This window comes from Kogia breviceps, chromosome 6, assembly GCF_026419965.1.
Source record: "Kogia breviceps isolate mKogBre1 chromosome 6, mKogBre1 haplotype 1, whole genome shotgun sequence".
Lineage (NCBI taxonomy): Eukaryota > Metazoa > Chordata > Mammalia > Artiodactyla > Physeteridae > Kogia > Kogia breviceps.
The window spans coordinates 77635795-77653601 of record NC_081315.1 but is presented as its reverse complement, the minus strand read 5'-3'; the positions used below and the strand labels follow the sequence as shown (position 1 = coordinate 77653601).

Here is a 17807-nt window from a genome sequence, read left to right as displayed (position 1 = left end):
AGCTGCTCCATGTGGTTGCAAAGCAAAACAGTTGAAACTTTTGGATATGCAGTGATGCTGAATCCTTGCTTACATGGCTATTAAACTGAACTTTGACCATATTTTACTTCTGCCAAGTGGACAAAAAAAGCAAATGATACTTATATTACATAGTTTAGAAAATATGTGAAAGAAAAAATCTCTTCCAATATACTGTAATACCGTAGAGGGAAAAAGACACTTGAGCCATAACAAAAAATTACGTGAAAATATAATTAAGAAAAAATAATTAGATTCTACTACAATACAGAACAAAGAGAGTAAATTCCAATCTAAGAAGAACCACCAAGAATATATCAAAATAGTAAAGACAAAAATCATACTATCTTGTGCCTGTCCCTTCCCTCCACATCCCCAGTTTTAAAGACAAGGATCCTTAAGACACTTCAATATGGTCACTGGATACTGCTGCCTTTTTTTTTTTTTACATGGCTATATTTCTCCTAGCTGTCTAAAAAGGTATCAATATGCATACTTACCATTATTTGTATCTCAAAAACCACTATATGACTAAAACTTTAATGCAAGGCCTGGAAAGTTACACAACTCAAAATATTTACCGCTTTAAAATAAACTTCTGATAGTGAGTTAAGTGACAGAAAGCTAAATGATGAACACGAAGAATGAATTTCATGAATCAGCATTTCAGTTCAATTTCAGAAGTGGAAATGGTGAGCCGGGTCAGCTAAGCTCAGGAGTGACAGGCAGGAGAGAGAAATAACTTTCTGCCCGAAATTTCAGGGAAGTCTTCACAGAGAGGAGATTATCTGCTGGTTCTTGAAGGGTGGGAAAGGTTCTGATCAGTATGGTTCAAGCTCACTAAAGCCCTTTCATTTAGAGGCCTTTTGCTGGAGAGACTAGCAACACAGCACATGGTATGTCTTGGATGTGAGTACAGCATATGATTGAGCAAGCGAGTGAGGCCTAAAAAGCCTAGAGAGGTTGACTAGAGCCGGATTGCCAAAAAACCTGAACATCTTGCTGAAGAGGCTGGACTGAAATCATTATGCAGAGAAACTCACTGAAGATTTCTGAGAAGGAAAATGGAATTCAATGTTTAGGAAGATTAGTTACGTAGGGACATGCTGAAGGTAGCCTGGGGTGGAAATGGGAGGGTTGAGTGCCAAATGGTCCCCTACCAGAAGACACTACAGAGGGCCTGGATTCAGGAATTCAAATTGGAAACGAGGAGAAAGCCCAGGACCCATACTGGGACTAAATTTTAAAACGCTGCTGAGATTTTGAACACTAGTGACTGATTCTATTAACATAAATTAAGATGTTAATTAATATCTACTTAGTGAAGGCCAAAATGCAGGATTCTGGTACACTTATAAATTTAGTTTTGGCATCCAACACCGCTGCAGCACTCCTTACTATCAAAGACTGACTGTTCCTCTGCATTCCTAAGGGCTACTTCCTGCAAGCCAAAGCACGTTTTTTAAAAAGTGAGTCACGCTTCGTTATCCATATACATTTGGCAAAAATCACAAGCTGAATTTGGTAAACAATTTGGGATAGTCTGTTTCAACAATGAAACGGCCCATGCTGTTATTCTCCAAGAATACGAAAAGCCTCCCAGCTGCCCTCCGTTAAAAACTTTCTACTTGGGATGAGTATTTCCATCTCTCTAGAATACATCTGATCAACAAGACGCCCATTCCTCAGCAGCATCTTTATCCTCCCGAGCTAAAGGTTTACAGTGGACTCCCAGCTCTGCTCTCCCCTCCCCTCCCCCCATAAGGAGCCGGGCGAGGCCAGGCCCGACCCGGGAAAAGCGCACTCCTCGGTCTTCCACCCCAGGGAGACGGGGCTGGGCTCCACTCCCCCCGCTGGCAGCCTGCGTCAAGGGCGGCGCTCCGGCGGTGGCGAGCCTGGTACCCGGCCCGTCCTGCTCACCTCGGCCCGGGCCAGCTCGGGGCCCTGCACAGCCGCGAGCTGCTGCTGCAGCTGCTGGGCAGGAGCCGGAGGTTCCTTGTTCCGGTGGCTGAGATCTTCGTCGGGTACGGCCCGGACCCCGGCCGGGGCCCACAGCAGCGGAAACAGCAGGAACAGAAGCAGCCGGGGCGCAGATGCGCGGCCGCTACCCCGGGCCGCCGCCGCCGCCATCCCGCCCGCCGAGACAGCCGAGCACGGGCGCCTCAAGAGGAAGTGCGGGCGACTGGAAGCCTCGACCCCGAGCCGTCCCCGGGCGCGTCCCCAACGCCTCGCCGCCGCCTTTCAGGGAGGAGCCTGCAGCATGCGGGAAGTGGCCAGGGCGGACGTGAGGCTTAGGTCAGGCCGGCGTCCGCGGCCGGGAACTGGCCCTCTCCTCGCCCACGGTGGCCACACGCCTCCGCTAACTGTCTCAGCGCAGCCCGGCCCAATTCCTCCGGGCTCCACCCCTAGCTGTGACGGCCTCCCATTGGCCCGGCGTCCGCCTCGGCGTCGTGACGTCCTCGGGCAGGTTGAGGTGCGACTCGCGCCCTCTTCCCATTGGACCCAGCGCTCCCGAGGTACAGGGCGCTGCGTGACCTTCCTCGCCTCGCATCCTTCTCGCGCTCCACCCGGGACCCGTTTCCCATCGGTCTGCCCACCGTCCCCAAACCGCACGGCTCTTTACTTCTTTACTTCTTTGTTCCCTCCTGAGTCTTTTGCCCTAATATCCAGTCAAGCCTGCCTCTTAGCCTTTCCTAGATGTCAAATTAGTTCGAACGCCCTGGCTACGTGGCAACTACGGGAGCTGCCACAGCTTAGCCGGGTTCCGCAATCCACCGATTCTCGGTGCCGGCTCCGACCCGGCGATCTACTGAGGACAATGTGCTTAGAGCGTCAGGATGCGATTATTTAAAACAAACCTCTGTGATGAGACTTAGGAAATAAGAAAAATGTCAAGCCTTGTTTTAGATGTTTGCCTATAATCGCCCCCAGACCAAAAACATCTAACATTACCCTTTTCCTGTAACGCCTTTTCGTTTTACGTGTTTTGTGCCACACCTTAGACTGGCCTCTTAATATGTTCGGCTTTTGAAATTGAGTGTTTAGGATTTTTGAAGGATGGGGATTGGGGTGGGCAAGCATAGGAAATAGGAAAGGATAATTGGTTGAGAATATTTTTACATCTTTTTTTTTAAGTTGAGCTATTTAGTTATCAGAAGTGTGATTAAGATTGTGCTAACCTTGAGGCCAAGGCACTATTATACTTTATATTTTTTTATATATATTAAGCCTGTGCTTTGTGAAGAACTAAGGAAGGTTATCAGTAAATACTGGGACAAGAAATTAATCCAACAAAACAATGTGGAAGGGTGGACAAACCTACTTAGAATTCACTGAAGATACCATGTTATGTCATGGGTTAGTAAAGCTTTTGTCCATGCTGTTCCTGTCTGTAACTAACTTCCTCCTTTCTGTGGTTGTAAACTCACACATACTTCCAAAACCTGTTCAGGCCTGACCACTCAGAAGTCTTCCCCCAACACCTCCTCTTACAGATTCATCACTCCTTGCTTCATGTTACTGTAGATTATGCATGCTTCTATTATTGTGTTAGTAACTAGGATGCCGTACAGTTTGGCATACAACTATTGTACCTCCCAGTTCATCCCTAGGATGCGAATGTTTGAGTCTCAGAAACTAGTAGAGAACCCAGAGGGTGTGAACTATCCTCCCTCCAACACCCTCTCCTTTACACCTACAGCATTTGCTGAGCTTAAGAGTAACTGAAAGGAAGTCTGGTGGCTAATGACTGAGACAGAAGGGTGAATGCAGCAACACTGGCCATGTGTCCTGGATTCCTGGAAGGTGCTTGGCTTATTTTCTGGAATGGGCCCCTACACTCCAGAGCTCTCTAACAGGAAGCTGAATTCCCAGCCACCTTGGCAGACGTGGCAATGAGGACTTACGGGTTAAGCTGCAGGATGCCAGTGCACCAGCCACTGAGTGAGGGGTGGCTCAAGGGCAAGGCAGCAAAGCTCTTAGCAGATGTAAAGAGACAGAAAGCCTTGCCCTCGGGGGGACCTGCACAGTGGGGTCAGTGTCAGTGTCAGAATCTTGGCCAGAGTGGGGCTCTTCCAGGCTGTGCCATTGCACCCTGATCCAAGGGCCCTCAGGCTCCTCAGCCAGTTTAGGCTCCAGGTGTCAGATTCCAAAGTGATCAGCTCTTTCCATGCCCAGGAGTGCTACATCAGGGCTGGTTCTAGCTTTCACCACCTTGAGGATTTAGAGCTATCATTGTTCTATTCCTCACTGGTGACTAACTCCTTTGGAAAACAAAACAAACCAAAAACACAGGCGGTTTCCTGATAACTTTCTTGCAAACAGAGGTACTTACTTGACCCCAACCAATAAGGATGTAGGAGGCTCATCAATTCCAAGATGATTTTTTTTCTTGTCCTGGCCTGCATAGAGTCTCACTAAAATGCAACCACTGGTGGGCACCCTTCTGGTAAGAAACCCTACTACATGTGCATTACACTGTATTTTTTTAAAATATAAATTTTATTTATTTAGGGTGCATTGGGTCTTCGTTGCTGCGCACGGGCTTTCTCTAGTTGTGGTGAGCAGGGGCTTCTCTTCATTGCAGTGCACGGGCTTCTCATTGTGGTGGCTTCTCTTTGTTGTGGAGCACGGGTTCTAGGCACGCAGGCTTCAGTAGTTGTGGCACTCGGGCTCCAGAGTTGTGGCTTGCGGGCTCTAGAGTACAGGCTCAGTAGTTTTGGTACACGGGCTTAGTTGTTCCGCGACATGTGAGATCTTCCTGGACCAGGGCTCGAACCCGTGTCCCTTGAATTGACAGGCGGATTCTTAACCACTGCACCACCAGGGAAGCCCTACACTGTATTTTAATGTTTTTTTTCCTTCTGAGCTTCAGATGGTAAGATTATATCTTTTATCTTTTATATCCCTGGCACCTAGCTGATTTCCTAACTTGCTAATAGTGATAACCATCATTACAGTAATAATAGTAGCAGAAAATCTTTATTGAGTGCTTATTCTGATCCATGCAGTGCATTGAATGTGTTACATGAATGATCTCACAAGGCAGGCACTCTTTTTATAAATTTAATTTATTTTTTACACAGCAGGTTCTTATTAGTTATCTATTTTATACATATTAGTGTATATGTGTCAATCCCAATCTCCCAATTCATCCCACCACCACCCCCCCGCCACCCCGCTTTCCCCCCTTGGTGTCCATATGTTTGTTCTCTACATCTGTGTCTCTGTTTCAAGGCAGGCACTCTTAAACTCGTTTTTACAAATAAGAAATTTGAAACAGCTCAAGTAACTTTCCCAAAATTGCACAGTTCATAAGTGGCAGAATTGTGCTTGATATCTGCTTGTTGAACTTAACTGTGTCCTACTTACTAAAAGCCAAACATATAAAACCAGCCAATTAATGGTGAACATTTCCATTATCATTAGGGGAGAATGTCCTTTCTCCACTCCAAGTTTCCATGAGGAGGATGGTTTCCTGGCTTCTGAGGCTTAACCATTTCACCTCCGATGATGGAAAGTAAATCTGGGCAGAGTAACTGAGCATACTGGGCCCAGTTCTGCCACCTTTGTCCTCTTGGAAGGTGCAGCCCACAGGGAAAAACATGTTTCTGCTGCTCTCCCTGCTGTCTGCCCGCTCCCAGTCCAGAGCTGCTTGGAACTGGGTGGGGACAGCTCTTAATTCTGAAATTCAGTAGTAGCTCAGTACACCTGGCTCCCAGACCTAAAGTCACTCCTGGGGGCCTGTCTCACTCTTTGTTTTCTTCCTCAGCTTTTCAGAAGTACGGAAGAGGTGATGAGCTATTTCCTGAGCTCTCTTAGAGACCTCTCCCTGCACTCCAGTATCATCAAAGGGTGAATATAAGTGTTTTAACTTGAAACAGTCTACAGAGGAAGAAAGGCTAGTTAGAAAAGCCAGGGCACAGAGTGATGAGAAAGGAGAGGGGGAAGCAGAAACCAGAAACTTCCTGCTAACAGTCAACTGAAGATCATTCAAAATTAAGGAGAAGGTGCTTGGCAAACTGAAATGTAAGTGAATGACAGAGAGCAACTTACAAGTTGCTGGACCTGCACAACTCTTTAAAGCACTTCTACTATGTGAAATGAAGCCTATCGCTACCCGTAGGTATGCTAAAACCCTTTAGATGATGGGGATCTGGACCTTGCCCAACAAGGTTGCCCTACAAGGGGAACTGCTGTTTTAGGGTCATTCTTGGACTTGCCTAAGTTTCCACAAGCAGGCTGAAAATTCCAAAAAGAATGCTAAATATGTCTCCATGAATTCTTATTTATCCAACAATATGTTCACCATCTCTATCTAGCTGTTTCACGGGCATTTCAAATAAAGCCTGGGACAGAGTTCTCTTGATTTTCTTCCAAAAAGCTGTTCCTTCTTCAGGCTTCCATCTCAGTAGATGGAAGCAGCAAACCCCTTTAGATTCCTCTCATTTTCTCCTATTCCATATCCAATCCACTTGCCAAGTTCTGTTGTCTCTACCTCTAAAACAGATCCTGAATCTGTTCCCCTCTCTCTATCTCCACTATTACCACCTTGTCCAAACTAGGCATCATTTCTTACTTGGACTGTTAAAATGACTCCTGCTTGCACTCTTGCCAATCTACAATCTAACCAGCATCCAGGGAGAGCTTTCAAAATTAATGTAAGTCATTTCATCCCCCTGCTTAACATTATCTTAATGGCTTCTGAATGCCCTTATAATTAAGTCCAATTAATGCCCTTAGAATAAGGTCCAAGTCTGAATTAAAGTTCGATGTGATCTAACCCCTGCCTTCTGTGTGACTTCATCTCTTGGCTTTCTCTACCTCATGTGTCATGCCCAACCAAGCTTTCTTCCACCTCAGGACCTTTGTAGCTGCTGTTTCTCTTCTTACTCTTTTTTCAGATCTTCTTTGGGTCATTCAGGGTAAATATCACCTCTTCAAAAGAGAACTTCCTGCCCATCCATCTAAAGTAGATTGCTCCTTTCCCCTTTATCACCTCTGTCTCACCTTTTTTTTCTTAAGTTGGGTTCTTTTTTTTTTTTTTTTTTAAGTTTTTTCATAGCACTTATCACTATCTGAAATTACCTTGATTATGTAATTTTTTTACTTGTTATATTATCTGTATCCCTCAACTAAAAGATAAGCTCCATCGGGGCAGGAATCCTACCTGTTTTGCTCACTGTATTTCCAAGGTCTAAAACAGTGCCTGGCCATTGAAGACACTCAGACATAAATGAATTATTAGTTTAACGAAATTCTGGGAATGAAACGAAAAGGCAAAGACAAATCTAGATATAGACATAGACATAGTTTGACTTGAAAACAGATTCCTAATCTTGTCATAGCTTCCCCTTGGAAGGTTACCCTCATTCCACACCCAAAAGGCCTGAGCAGTTTTGAAGGGTCTTTTATGCCTTCTTTGTCCTTAGCCTGATTCTGAGAGACAGAGTTCATCCTACTTTCTCCTCACATCCTAGTGTCGTTGAGCTCATTCATAGCCAAAGATAAGAATCAGTCTTTACTTCACAAAGAACCCTTCCAGTCAGAACCTCTCTCCTCCCCAAATGACTGCCAGGTCCATTTAGGTCTGACAGCAACTGGGCCTCCAACCTCCATCCCCTCCCCCAAATTAGGGGGAATCCTCTTAGGCCATGTCAAGTCAATGCAGGAAGTTTGGTGACGCTATAAAGGGCAAAGATGGCTGGAAACTGGGTGGGGGTGATACACTTTCACTAAAATAAAACAAGTATATTAGTGAGAAACTGGGTCAAAATTATGTGGACTACAGGAATACAAATTCATTAGACTAGATGAAGGTCTTTAAAACAAGAAGACTGTTGCAGCTGTGGAGTGGAAGACCCTCTGTATCCCTCCTCCCAAGCCTTGAGCAGAGCTTCCCCACCATAAGAAGTCTGCACACACTGAGACCTCTCCCGCTCCTCCTGTGGGCAGGCCTATAGGACCATGAGGCAGTATCTCAAATGGCAGAGGAAGGCCCGTTTCCACCAGCATCGGACACATCTTCCTTTGTGGACTACACCAACTTGGGAACGCTCCTGCTGCAAATGATGCAGAGAGGAAAGACTAAGTTATAAGGTTGGCATCCATGATTTTCCATCCTTCCTATTCTCCAAAAAAAAGTAGCTGGAGAAACAGCCTAAGAGGACAAAATAAGTTTGTGCAAGGGCCTATCACCCAGTAGAAGTAAAACCCCACGACCTATGTCAGGGAATAGCAAGCTCAAATGCCTTCAGGAACTTAAACAGAGGAAAAGAAACAGATGGGGTCTCCAGCTCTGTCTAAAGCAGGTGAGCATCCATTATCTTGCCCTAGGCTGTTGCTAAACTGAGGAGCATGACCCCAAGTTTATCAGATATTCCAAATGGTCAAGGGAGAAGCCATGGATTAGAATTTTTATATTTTCTAATTTTTAAACTAGGATTACCTTCCACTAAATGTAACAGAAAATCTAAAACACCATCTAGTATGAATTAGATAAGAAGGTTTTCCTTCGTGAGAGGCAGTTCAGAACTAACGTAGTAGGTCCCAAGGGATCAGGGATCCAGGTCCCTTCCAGCCTTCTGCTCTATCATTCCTAGGGTGCGGCCTTATCTTTATGACCCAGTATAGCTGCTAGAGCTCTAATGGCCTGGTCCAGACAGCAGGATAGAGGAGCGGCTGGAAAAAGAAGGGCCACAGGATACATGTCTTTTTTTTTTTTTTGTGGTACGCGGGCCTCTCACTGTTGTGGCCTCTCCCATTGCGGAGCACAGGCTCTGGACACGCAGGCTCAGCGGCCATGGCTCACGGGCCCAGCCGCTCCGCGGCATGTGGCATCTTCCCAGACCGGGGCACGAACCTGTGTCCCCTGGATCGGCAGGCGGATTCTCAACCACTGTGCCACCAGGGAAGCCCAGGACACATGTCTTTTAAGGAAGCTGGCACAAAGCACATCTGCTTACATCTTAATGGCTAGAACCTATAGCTGCATGGCCACTGTTAACTGCGATGTCACTTTTCCCAACTTCCCTTGCAGTTACGTGTGTGTGTGTGTGTGTGTGTGTGTGTACAGAGAAAGACGCTTATTTTTAAGGAATTGGCTCAGGGGATTGTGGGGACTGGCAAGTCTGAAATGCTTAGGGCAGGCCAGCAGGCTGGAAGCTCAGACAACATTTTTATATTGCAGTCCTGGAGCATAATTCCTTCTCCAGGAAACCTCAGATTTTGCTTTCGAGGACTTCGATTTATCAGATGAAGGCCACCCTCATTACTGAGCGCAATTTGCTTTACTTAAGGTAAACTGATTACAGATGTTAATCACACATATGAAACACCTTCACAAGCAACATCTAGATTAGTGTTTGAACAAGCAATTGAGCACCACAGCCTAGATAAATTGACATGTAAAACTAACCATCACAGCCGCTCATTAAAAAATGTTCAAAACTGTGCTAGCAAAATAACACCTGAGTCTGATTTGGGCTTCAGCCTGCCAGTTTGCAATTCTTCCCCTACACTAGAGCAAGGAGCTCGGTTCTTTATAGCCCTAGACTATAACAACCCCATATACTCTCCACATAGCTGGAATCACACATGTACCATAACAAGAATCCTGCAGTACCACCCTTTCCGGGATACTATATCTAGATAAATAGCTAATCTCAGGTTTTTGCGTATGTGTGTTTCTGTTTTTTTTGTTTTTGCCGCTGCGTTGATGGTATCTGATAAACAACCTTTTCTCTTTGACCTTGTTCTAGCTCATTAAATTATTTTCACTGTAAATTCCAAGCTTTCTGGTGCTAGTGGTTTAGAGAGGAGGGCGGGCTGAGGGGGCAGGCAGGGCATTTTGGCTTATAAAGACAAACCACCAGTCACTCTGTTCCCTGAGGACCACCCAGACAGAGGAATGCCACTCTTTTCCACATTCTCCTCAGACAGTTCTTTTAAACTTGCTTTTGTCTTTCAAATCTAACTTTGATACAGTCAGCCTAGAAAACTGAGGCCTGCTGCAAAGTTATTTTGTCACTGATTTGTAAGAGAGCTTTATATGAGTATTTATTTTCTCATTTTGATATGTATCGTGCTTGTTTTTCCTAATTTTGTAAACATTGTTTATGATGTCTTTCTCTGTAAGTCTCTACATGCTTGCAGCTTTTCTCAGTCTATTTTAACATTATAGGTACTAGAAATATGACCCATTAAAAGCACTGATACACAAATTATATCACTTAGAAATCCATAACTTCATTAAGTCAGAAAGACAGAACTAAATTTGTTTTGGGTAAAATGTGCATCTTCTTTTAAAGTTGTTTTATGTAACAATCATCACACAAAAATCATTTTAAATAAGTGGATCTTTTTTATTAGCCTTATGGGAAGCAAATTTGGTTTATCTGGTTTAAATGCTTTTCCCTGATGTTTCATTTTCAAATGTAAGTCATCTCTATGGTGACTTCGTATCTACGGTAAAGTTCACTTACAAGCCGTCAGTTCTGAAGAATCCTAGAAGGGGAAGGCCCATATTGTGGTGCCATTTCTCTGATTTTGGGAAAAATAGCTCTTCGTACTTGAAAATCACAGAATGCTGACAGGACAATCTGACCGACTTACTGATTATAAAGTATGAGTTTGACCCTCATTTGAATGGATGTTTATCCCTATTTATCTCATGCTTTGGATGGCAAACACTATAATTTTAATCAGGATGCCAACCCATTGGAGGCATTGTTCCCAACTGTTCTTTTGTGACGTCCGTTTTGGATCAAATACAGATTTTTCCTTATGCCAAATTCTGCACTCTGGCCCATAGTATTACATTGTTTTACTCTTAACATAGGTAAAACGCCTACCAGCTGATAGACTTTTGTATGGAACACATTAAGAACATGCATTTTCTTGCATATCTTGCTCTTTTCTATACTTCTTAAGCATTCATAGCACAAACTGTCTTCAATAATGGCTTATGATGAAAATTTGTCATTCTCTGACCTGACCAGGGCTGGCTACATAATTTGCTGGGCCCAGTGCAGAATGAAAATGTGGGACCCTTGTTCAAAAGCCGGGAAAAAAGTGCAGTTAAAGGTACTAGTGTAATAGGGGTAATGGTGATAAACGGGTAACTTGGTGAACTTAAAAATTGCAAAATAATATTTGGGGGGTCAATATTCTATATAATGCCATAAACAACAACAGTATATTAATGTGATATCTTGATTATGAAAATTTTTCTGGCTCACCTGTCTGCAAATTAAGATTTATACTTGTCATTTTATTTTCATTTTCGAAAGGTAAGAAATTCATTTCACATAGTTTTTTTTTTTTCCCAAGAGATATGACTGAAAGAAATATCAGTCACTCTTGGCAAATGCAAGATCACAAGTTATGACCATTTGCATTCTGAAAAGGATCTTTCTGCTGATGCAACTGTTAAGAAAATTTTATAGGCTGTGACAACACAGATAAATTTCTAATAACATTTTGAGATAAATTTTAGTACTAGTATATTCTAGTGTTGATTCTTGTGGAACTATTTTTCTAAACAGAGTTTTCACATGAATTCATTTTATGTAAGTCTGAATTTAATTTTAAGTATAAATTTATATAATGGCATTTTAATGTTTCCTGAAACTTGTGGAGGTCATACAAGCAACTGAAAGTGACTTTATGGTTTGAGTATAAATCAAAAGGCCTGTTTATGCTTTCTCTTGTTGTAGCTTCAACTACAAGGAAAAAGATTTAATTGCCTTCCTCATTAACAATTGGTTCATTCAAACCTTCAAATGAAAAGTGGTTTTTAAAAACTGAAGTATAGTTGATTTCAATAACATAATCTTAGTTTTGGGTGTACAACATAGTCATTCAATGTCTTTATAGTCTGTATAAAGTTATTGTAAAATACTAGCTATATTCCCTGTGCTGTATATTACATCCTTGTATCTTACTTATTTTATACCTAGTAGTCTGTACCTCTTAATCCCCTACCCCTATATTGCCTTTCCTCCTACCTCTCTCCCCAGCAGTAACCACTAGTTTGTTCTCTGTAACTGCAAGTCTGTTTCTGTTTTGTTATATTCATTTATTTTTTTAGATTCCACATATAAGTGATAACACACAGTATTTGTCTCTCGCTATCTGACTTATTCCACTAAGTATAATACCCTCCAAGTCCATCTATGTTGTTGAAATGGCAAAATTTCATTCTTTTTAATGGCTGAGTAATATTCCACTATATATGTACCACTTCTTTCTAGTGTTCTTTTCTGTAGAATGTGATGATCTTTATATTTAATTTCTATTTCTACATGTGTGGTTATTTGCTTCACCATGTTGCAGCAGTTTTCAAAACTAGAGATTCTAAATCCTTTAAGAATTCTAATAATTCCCTGATAGGCTTTATTGCAATGTTCATGTATTTTGTACTAATATACTGATGAAGTCTGCTGCCTGAGTGCCAGCAGTTCCTGTCCCAGGGTCAGGCTGGTGAGTTCATATTTGTGCGGATGACAGGGATTTGCAAGCTGGCTTCCCACTGCAGGTCCTGGTGCTGCCCCCATGCAGAGCCCCTTCCCACCTATCGAGCCAGGGCTGCCACAGCTGTTGCCTCCAATTCTGCTGTTGCCACCACCATCCCCACTGCCGTGCAGGCCCAGGAACCTGCCCGGCTGCAGGGAGCTACTCGGAGGCGTGTGTGTGCATGCTGGGTTGCCTGCGCGGCCCAAGCCCTCTGCGCACGTGCAAGCATAACCTCTGGTCATGTTTCCACTGCTCATGTGCATGTTCCACTGTCCTATCAGACTTCACTTACCAAACACAAGTTCAAAAATAAAATTATTAAGAATTTCAAGACAGGAACAGCAGAGGATTAAACCAAGCATAGGGTCCTTCTGAGAGAAGGGCCCTGTGAGACTGCACAGCTCATACACTCGCGAAGCTGCATATGGTTCCATAGTCTGTCAAGTGTCAGGATTTGAACTTGAAGGAGGAGAACATGAGGTGGTAGGGAAATGATGAAACTGACGGATTCCCTCCACGACTTTAACTTAAGGAAATAGGTTGTTGATAAATCTGTGTCATCCTCATACTGAAATGTGTGCTTATTGAGAGCAAGAATCGTGTCTTATATAACCCGGTACGCACCACAGAGACTACCTCCATGCTTTGGATACAGAAGATGTTAAATAAATTTGGTTGAATAGATAAACTACTATTCTTCTGTTTTCAGAGGGGTAACATCTAAAGGACCTGGCCACAGATAGATGATCTTTTTATGCAGGTCACTAAACTGATCAAAGTCGGTGTAAAAAACTCTGATCTGTCTGATCCAGGAGGAGGAATATTGTTAGTAAGCATTGTGTTTCCTGTACGGATTCTCTAAATGTGCCTGTATGTAAACTTCCTGAGTTTGGTGGGAATCTTTCTGCCTTTCCTTGGACTTAAAGAGAATCTCATAATTGATTTCCATTTTTTTTCTCCTTTGTTTCCTGAAGGGACTTAATTCTTTTCCAGACCCAAGATTAAGATGGCATTATTCTTTTTTTTTTTTTTTTTTTTTTTTTTTCGGTATGCGGGCCTCTCACTGTTGTGGCCTCTCCCGTTGCGGAGCACAGGCTCCGGACGCGCAGGCCCAGCGGCCATGGCTCACGGGCTTAGTTGCTCCGCAGCATGTGGGATCTTCCCGGACCAGGGCACGAACCCGTGTCTCCTGCATCGGCAGGCGGATTCTCAACCACTGCGCCACCAGGGAAGCCCCCAAGATGGCATTATTCTTTACCCAGAGTTTCCAAAGGTGATTTTGTAAATATTGTCTTAGACCTAACGATGAAAGACTGCTGACTAGGGAAATCTAATCAGCAAGTGGGAGATGAAGGGAAGGAGCAAAGTCTATAATTCTGCCTGTAACTTTTTATTAAAAACTGTCTTCTAGGGCTTCCCTGGTGGCGCAGTGGTTGAGAATCCGCCTGCTGATGCAGGGGACACGGGTTCGTGCCCCGGTCTGGGAAGATCACACATGTCGCGGAGCAGCTGGGCCCGTGAGCCATGGCCTCTGAGCCTTCGCGTCTGGAGCCTGTGCTCCGCAACGGGAGAGGCCACAACAGTGAGAGGCCCGTGTACTGAAAAAAAAAAAAAAAAAAAAAAAAAAAAAACTGTCTTCTATAGTAGGCAAATCAGGGTGCTGCTCCATCAAGTAGCACAAGTACTTGCCTTGAGGGCTTCCTTGTTTCACTTACTGTATAAAAGTTTGAATTTAGGGTAATAAAAACAGACCTTGTTGAGTCATGAAAATGGAAGATAGGCCTGGATTCTGCAGGGCAGTTGCAATAAGTGCTCAGTCTACAGACAGCCAGGCCCTTTGCCAATCTCTACTAACCAGTGTTAAGGTCTATCCACAGCCCAAAATCCCTGTCGATCTTGATAAGTCTACACTCTATAAGTAAAATTTATTAGTATGCATGCCAAAATGGCATACTCAGATGTTCCTTATTCATACTGACACACTCTGATACTATCAGGCGCTTCCAATTCTAAATTGCCATACATTCCAGAGGATGCGATCCAGGGATTACAAATCACATTCATCTGGGTTAATAAGAGCCTATGTCCCTCTTATATAAAACAACAACAATGAAACTTACTGATGGGACCTCAGCCCTGGTGACATCTTGACTGCAGTGAATTATTTAAGCAGAGGCACCCAGCTAAGTTGTACCTGAAATCCTGACCCACAGAAACTATGAGAGATGTTTGCTGTTTTATGCTGCTAAGATTTGGAGTAGGTCATTACATAGTAGTACGTGCTACGACTTTCAGGAGGTGAGGGAGTCAGCCATGTGGCTCTCTGGAGGAGGAGCACTCTGGGCAGAAGAAACAGCCAGTGCAAAGGCCCTAAAATAGGAGCACGGCGGACATGTATACGGAACAGCAAGGAGGCCAGTGTGTAGGAAGAGGGAATGAGGGTACGAGTAGGAGATGAGGTAAGAAAGATGACTGGGGGTCAGATCATATGGGAAGCTAGTAGGTTACTGGAGTAACTTTGGCCTTAATCTGAGAGAAACTAGGAGCTGTTGTGGGGTTTTGAGAGAGTAGTGGCATGATCTACGTTTTTGAAAGCTCACTCTGGCTTGTGCTGAGAAGCAGCTGTAGAGAATAAGGGAGAAAGCCAGGACACCAATTGAGCCTGGGGCAGTAAATTAGGCAAGAAATGCTGGTGGCTAAAATCAAGATGGTAGCTCCTAGAGTTAATGTAACAGGGATGACTTCTGGATGCAGAACCACTGATTAGTCTGCAGGGCATGAGAGAAAGAGAAGAGTCAAGGAAGACCTCATCATTTTCAGTTTGAGTAATAAAGAAATGGGAAGACTGCAGGAGGATCAGGTGTGGGGATGAGGAAAATCAGAAATTCACATTTAATCACATCTATTGAGATATCTATTACACACCAGTAGAGACATTAAGCAGGAAATTGGACATATGAGCCTAGAGTTGGGGAATGATGTTTAGGCTGGATATATACATTTAGTTGTCAGTATACAAATAGTATTTAAAGTCATGAGACTGTATGAGATCACCATCTAAAGACAGAGGGACCAAGGGACCAAGAACTGGGAATTGGCGTATTCCTACATTCAGAAGTCAGGATAGAGAGAAGGAATTGTAGAGAAACCTGGGAAGGAATAAATAGCCAGGGAGGTAGGGGGAAAACTCGGAGTGTGTGGAGTCTTGGAGTCAATTAAAGGAAGTGTGTCAAGGTGAAGTGGTATGAATACTAAGTGACTGCTGGATTTAGCATGGACTTTCAAGAGCAGTGTCAGTTGAGTCGTGAGGTCTGGAGAGTGACTGGAATGGGTTTAGCAGTGAGAGAAAAAGAACTGGAGCTAGTAAGAACAAAATAACTCTTTCTAGTTTTGCTGCAAAGCCACCAGAAAAATCAGGTGGTATCTGGTAAGGGCAATTGGGTTAGGTTTTAAAAAGGTATTTTTCTGCTGATGGGAAAATTGAGAAATGGCAAAACTTTGCTTATTTAGTAGGAGGAAGAATGGCTAACCAATGTCCTTAGGTAGACTCTAGTGCCCAAGTAGAGGGCCTAGCTTTGGTAGAAACCCAGAGAGGTTTAGTCTCCGGAAAAAACTGTAAATGACTTTGAAATGAGCAAAATATATTACTGGTGCCCTGTCTAGCACACTCCTCAGGTTATCTGCACCTCGTCTTTGAGCTATCTTGCAACTTTGTAAGCCGTAGACTCTCGGTACTGGTTCTAACATCTTACTAGTTCCTTCATTATGAGTTCAAGAAAATCTTCGGCACGTGTTCATTCTATATTTGTGTGAGAATCATGATTATACATCCTCTTTTAAAAAGAAAGTATCCTTCAATAGTAACGAGGGCGGACAACATAAATGGGCAAATGCTTAGGTGGGTGGAGGTAGTGGTGGTTAACAGTGGAAGCTGTCTTCCAGCAGCTTCATTTTTCTGAGGACAGGGATGGGACAGTCAGCAGAGTGGGAGAGTGAATGGAGTGGGGAAGTTTAGTATGACTGCAGCAGTGAACACCACTTGAGGTTAATGGCCATGACTTCGAAGGGGGATGTTGGTGGACTGTATTTCTCTAGCCACAGTTCGGTTGCATAGGTGCACACACCAAGAAGGGAGGGTTGAATTTAACCAGGGGTGTGCCTTGGTTAAACCACCAGGAAGAAGCAATGTGGGGAGGCAAGAGAGTTGGGGATATATACAAAGAATGATTAGAGTGATTCACTTAAGCAGGGTAAGGAGATATGACTTAGAAAACGTGAAGGATGACATTCTATCGACAGACTGGAGGTCCCAATGGGGTGGAAAGACTTGGAGTTGCTGTACTAGAACAATAAGCTGGAAAGACAGCAGCTGGTAATCAGAGAAGCAAAATATTCTACTTGGGGCCAGCATCCTAGCATCTGGGCAGACATTCTACTGTTTGAGGGTCACTTACCTGTTAACCACCAGACTCCTCTTTTAGTGTGTGGAAGCAGAGATGTTTTGCATGGAGTACTTACTTCCCCTTCTCCTAGTTTAATTCTTATGGTCTTTCTCAATGAGATGATTCCATGAAATCAAGTTTTGTTTTCTTCAACAGAATCTGCAGACAGACAGGCAGCACAATGAACAGGGTCTCTCTGGAAGGTTGTATAATCTGTGCACTGCACAAAGGACCGGAGGCTGAAGGTTGAGTGGGCTGAGATCCAGCTCAAGCTCTGCTCACTGAGCTGCAGTCCTATCACCAGTTGCCTTTTGTGTCCACAAAGGTTCATGCCCTGCTCTTGTGGGGATATTCTAGAGTAATGACTTAACTAATTCACAGAAAGATGCTATGTAGACCAAGGAGCCCTGATAAAAACTGCACATGTGCTATGAGGTTTTACCCAGAGGGCTAGGCTCAGGAGGCAGATTTGTCTTTCTGCAGAGAAATCTCTTGTGTTCTTTGGTCCTCTAAGCATTTCAAGTGTTCAGAGTCTTCTTGAAGGAAGAGACCTGATATTATGTGCATAGAGTAGCTCTGTTTCCCCAAAACCAATACATGGCTTTCTAGATCATTGGTATTTGAGAAAAATGATGAAGTATGCATCACATGAATTACTTAGGGATCACTGCCACCTCCACTGTTTCTTGTCCATTTATTAGAAAAATCTTAGAAAGTTAGACTAATGTAAGACACTGATAAAAATCAGCTGAATATTTTCTTTCTGATAAGCAATGTAAGCAAGTGGGCAGAAATTGCTTAGATAGGTGTAAAAAATTTCTACTTGCTCATTTA

At 43.6% G+C, this 17807-nt stretch overlaps 1 protein-coding gene and 1 long non-coding RNA gene across 3 annotated transcripts in view; both read right to left on the bottom strand.

Moving 5' to 3' along the window:
* The window catches only part of TMEM165 (transmembrane protein 165), a 59663-nt gene extending 57218 nt beyond the window's left edge, over positions 1-2445 (bottom strand). The window contains exon 1 of one of the 2 annotated variants that reach the window (XM_059067593.2): positions 1939-2445. In XM_059067593.2, coding sequence (XP_058923576.1) covers positions 1939-2148 — 210 coding nt within the window. In that variant the 5' untranslated portion in view covers positions 2149-2445. The remainder of the gene's footprint in view (positions 1-1938) is intronic. The other variant, XM_067036146.1, reaches the window with a different exon arrangement.
* Positions 2446-7792: 5347 nt separating this feature from the next.
* LOC136794368 (uncharacterized) lies at positions 7793-17132 on the bottom strand. Its single transcript, XR_010841068.1, has 3 exons — positions 16986-17132; positions 14652-14733; positions 7793-8078 (listed from the first exon to the last, which is right to left on the bottom strand). It is a non-coding gene; the product is annotated as an uncharacterized lncRNA (long non-coding RNA).
* Between the last annotated feature and the right edge of the window lie 675 nt (positions 17133-17807).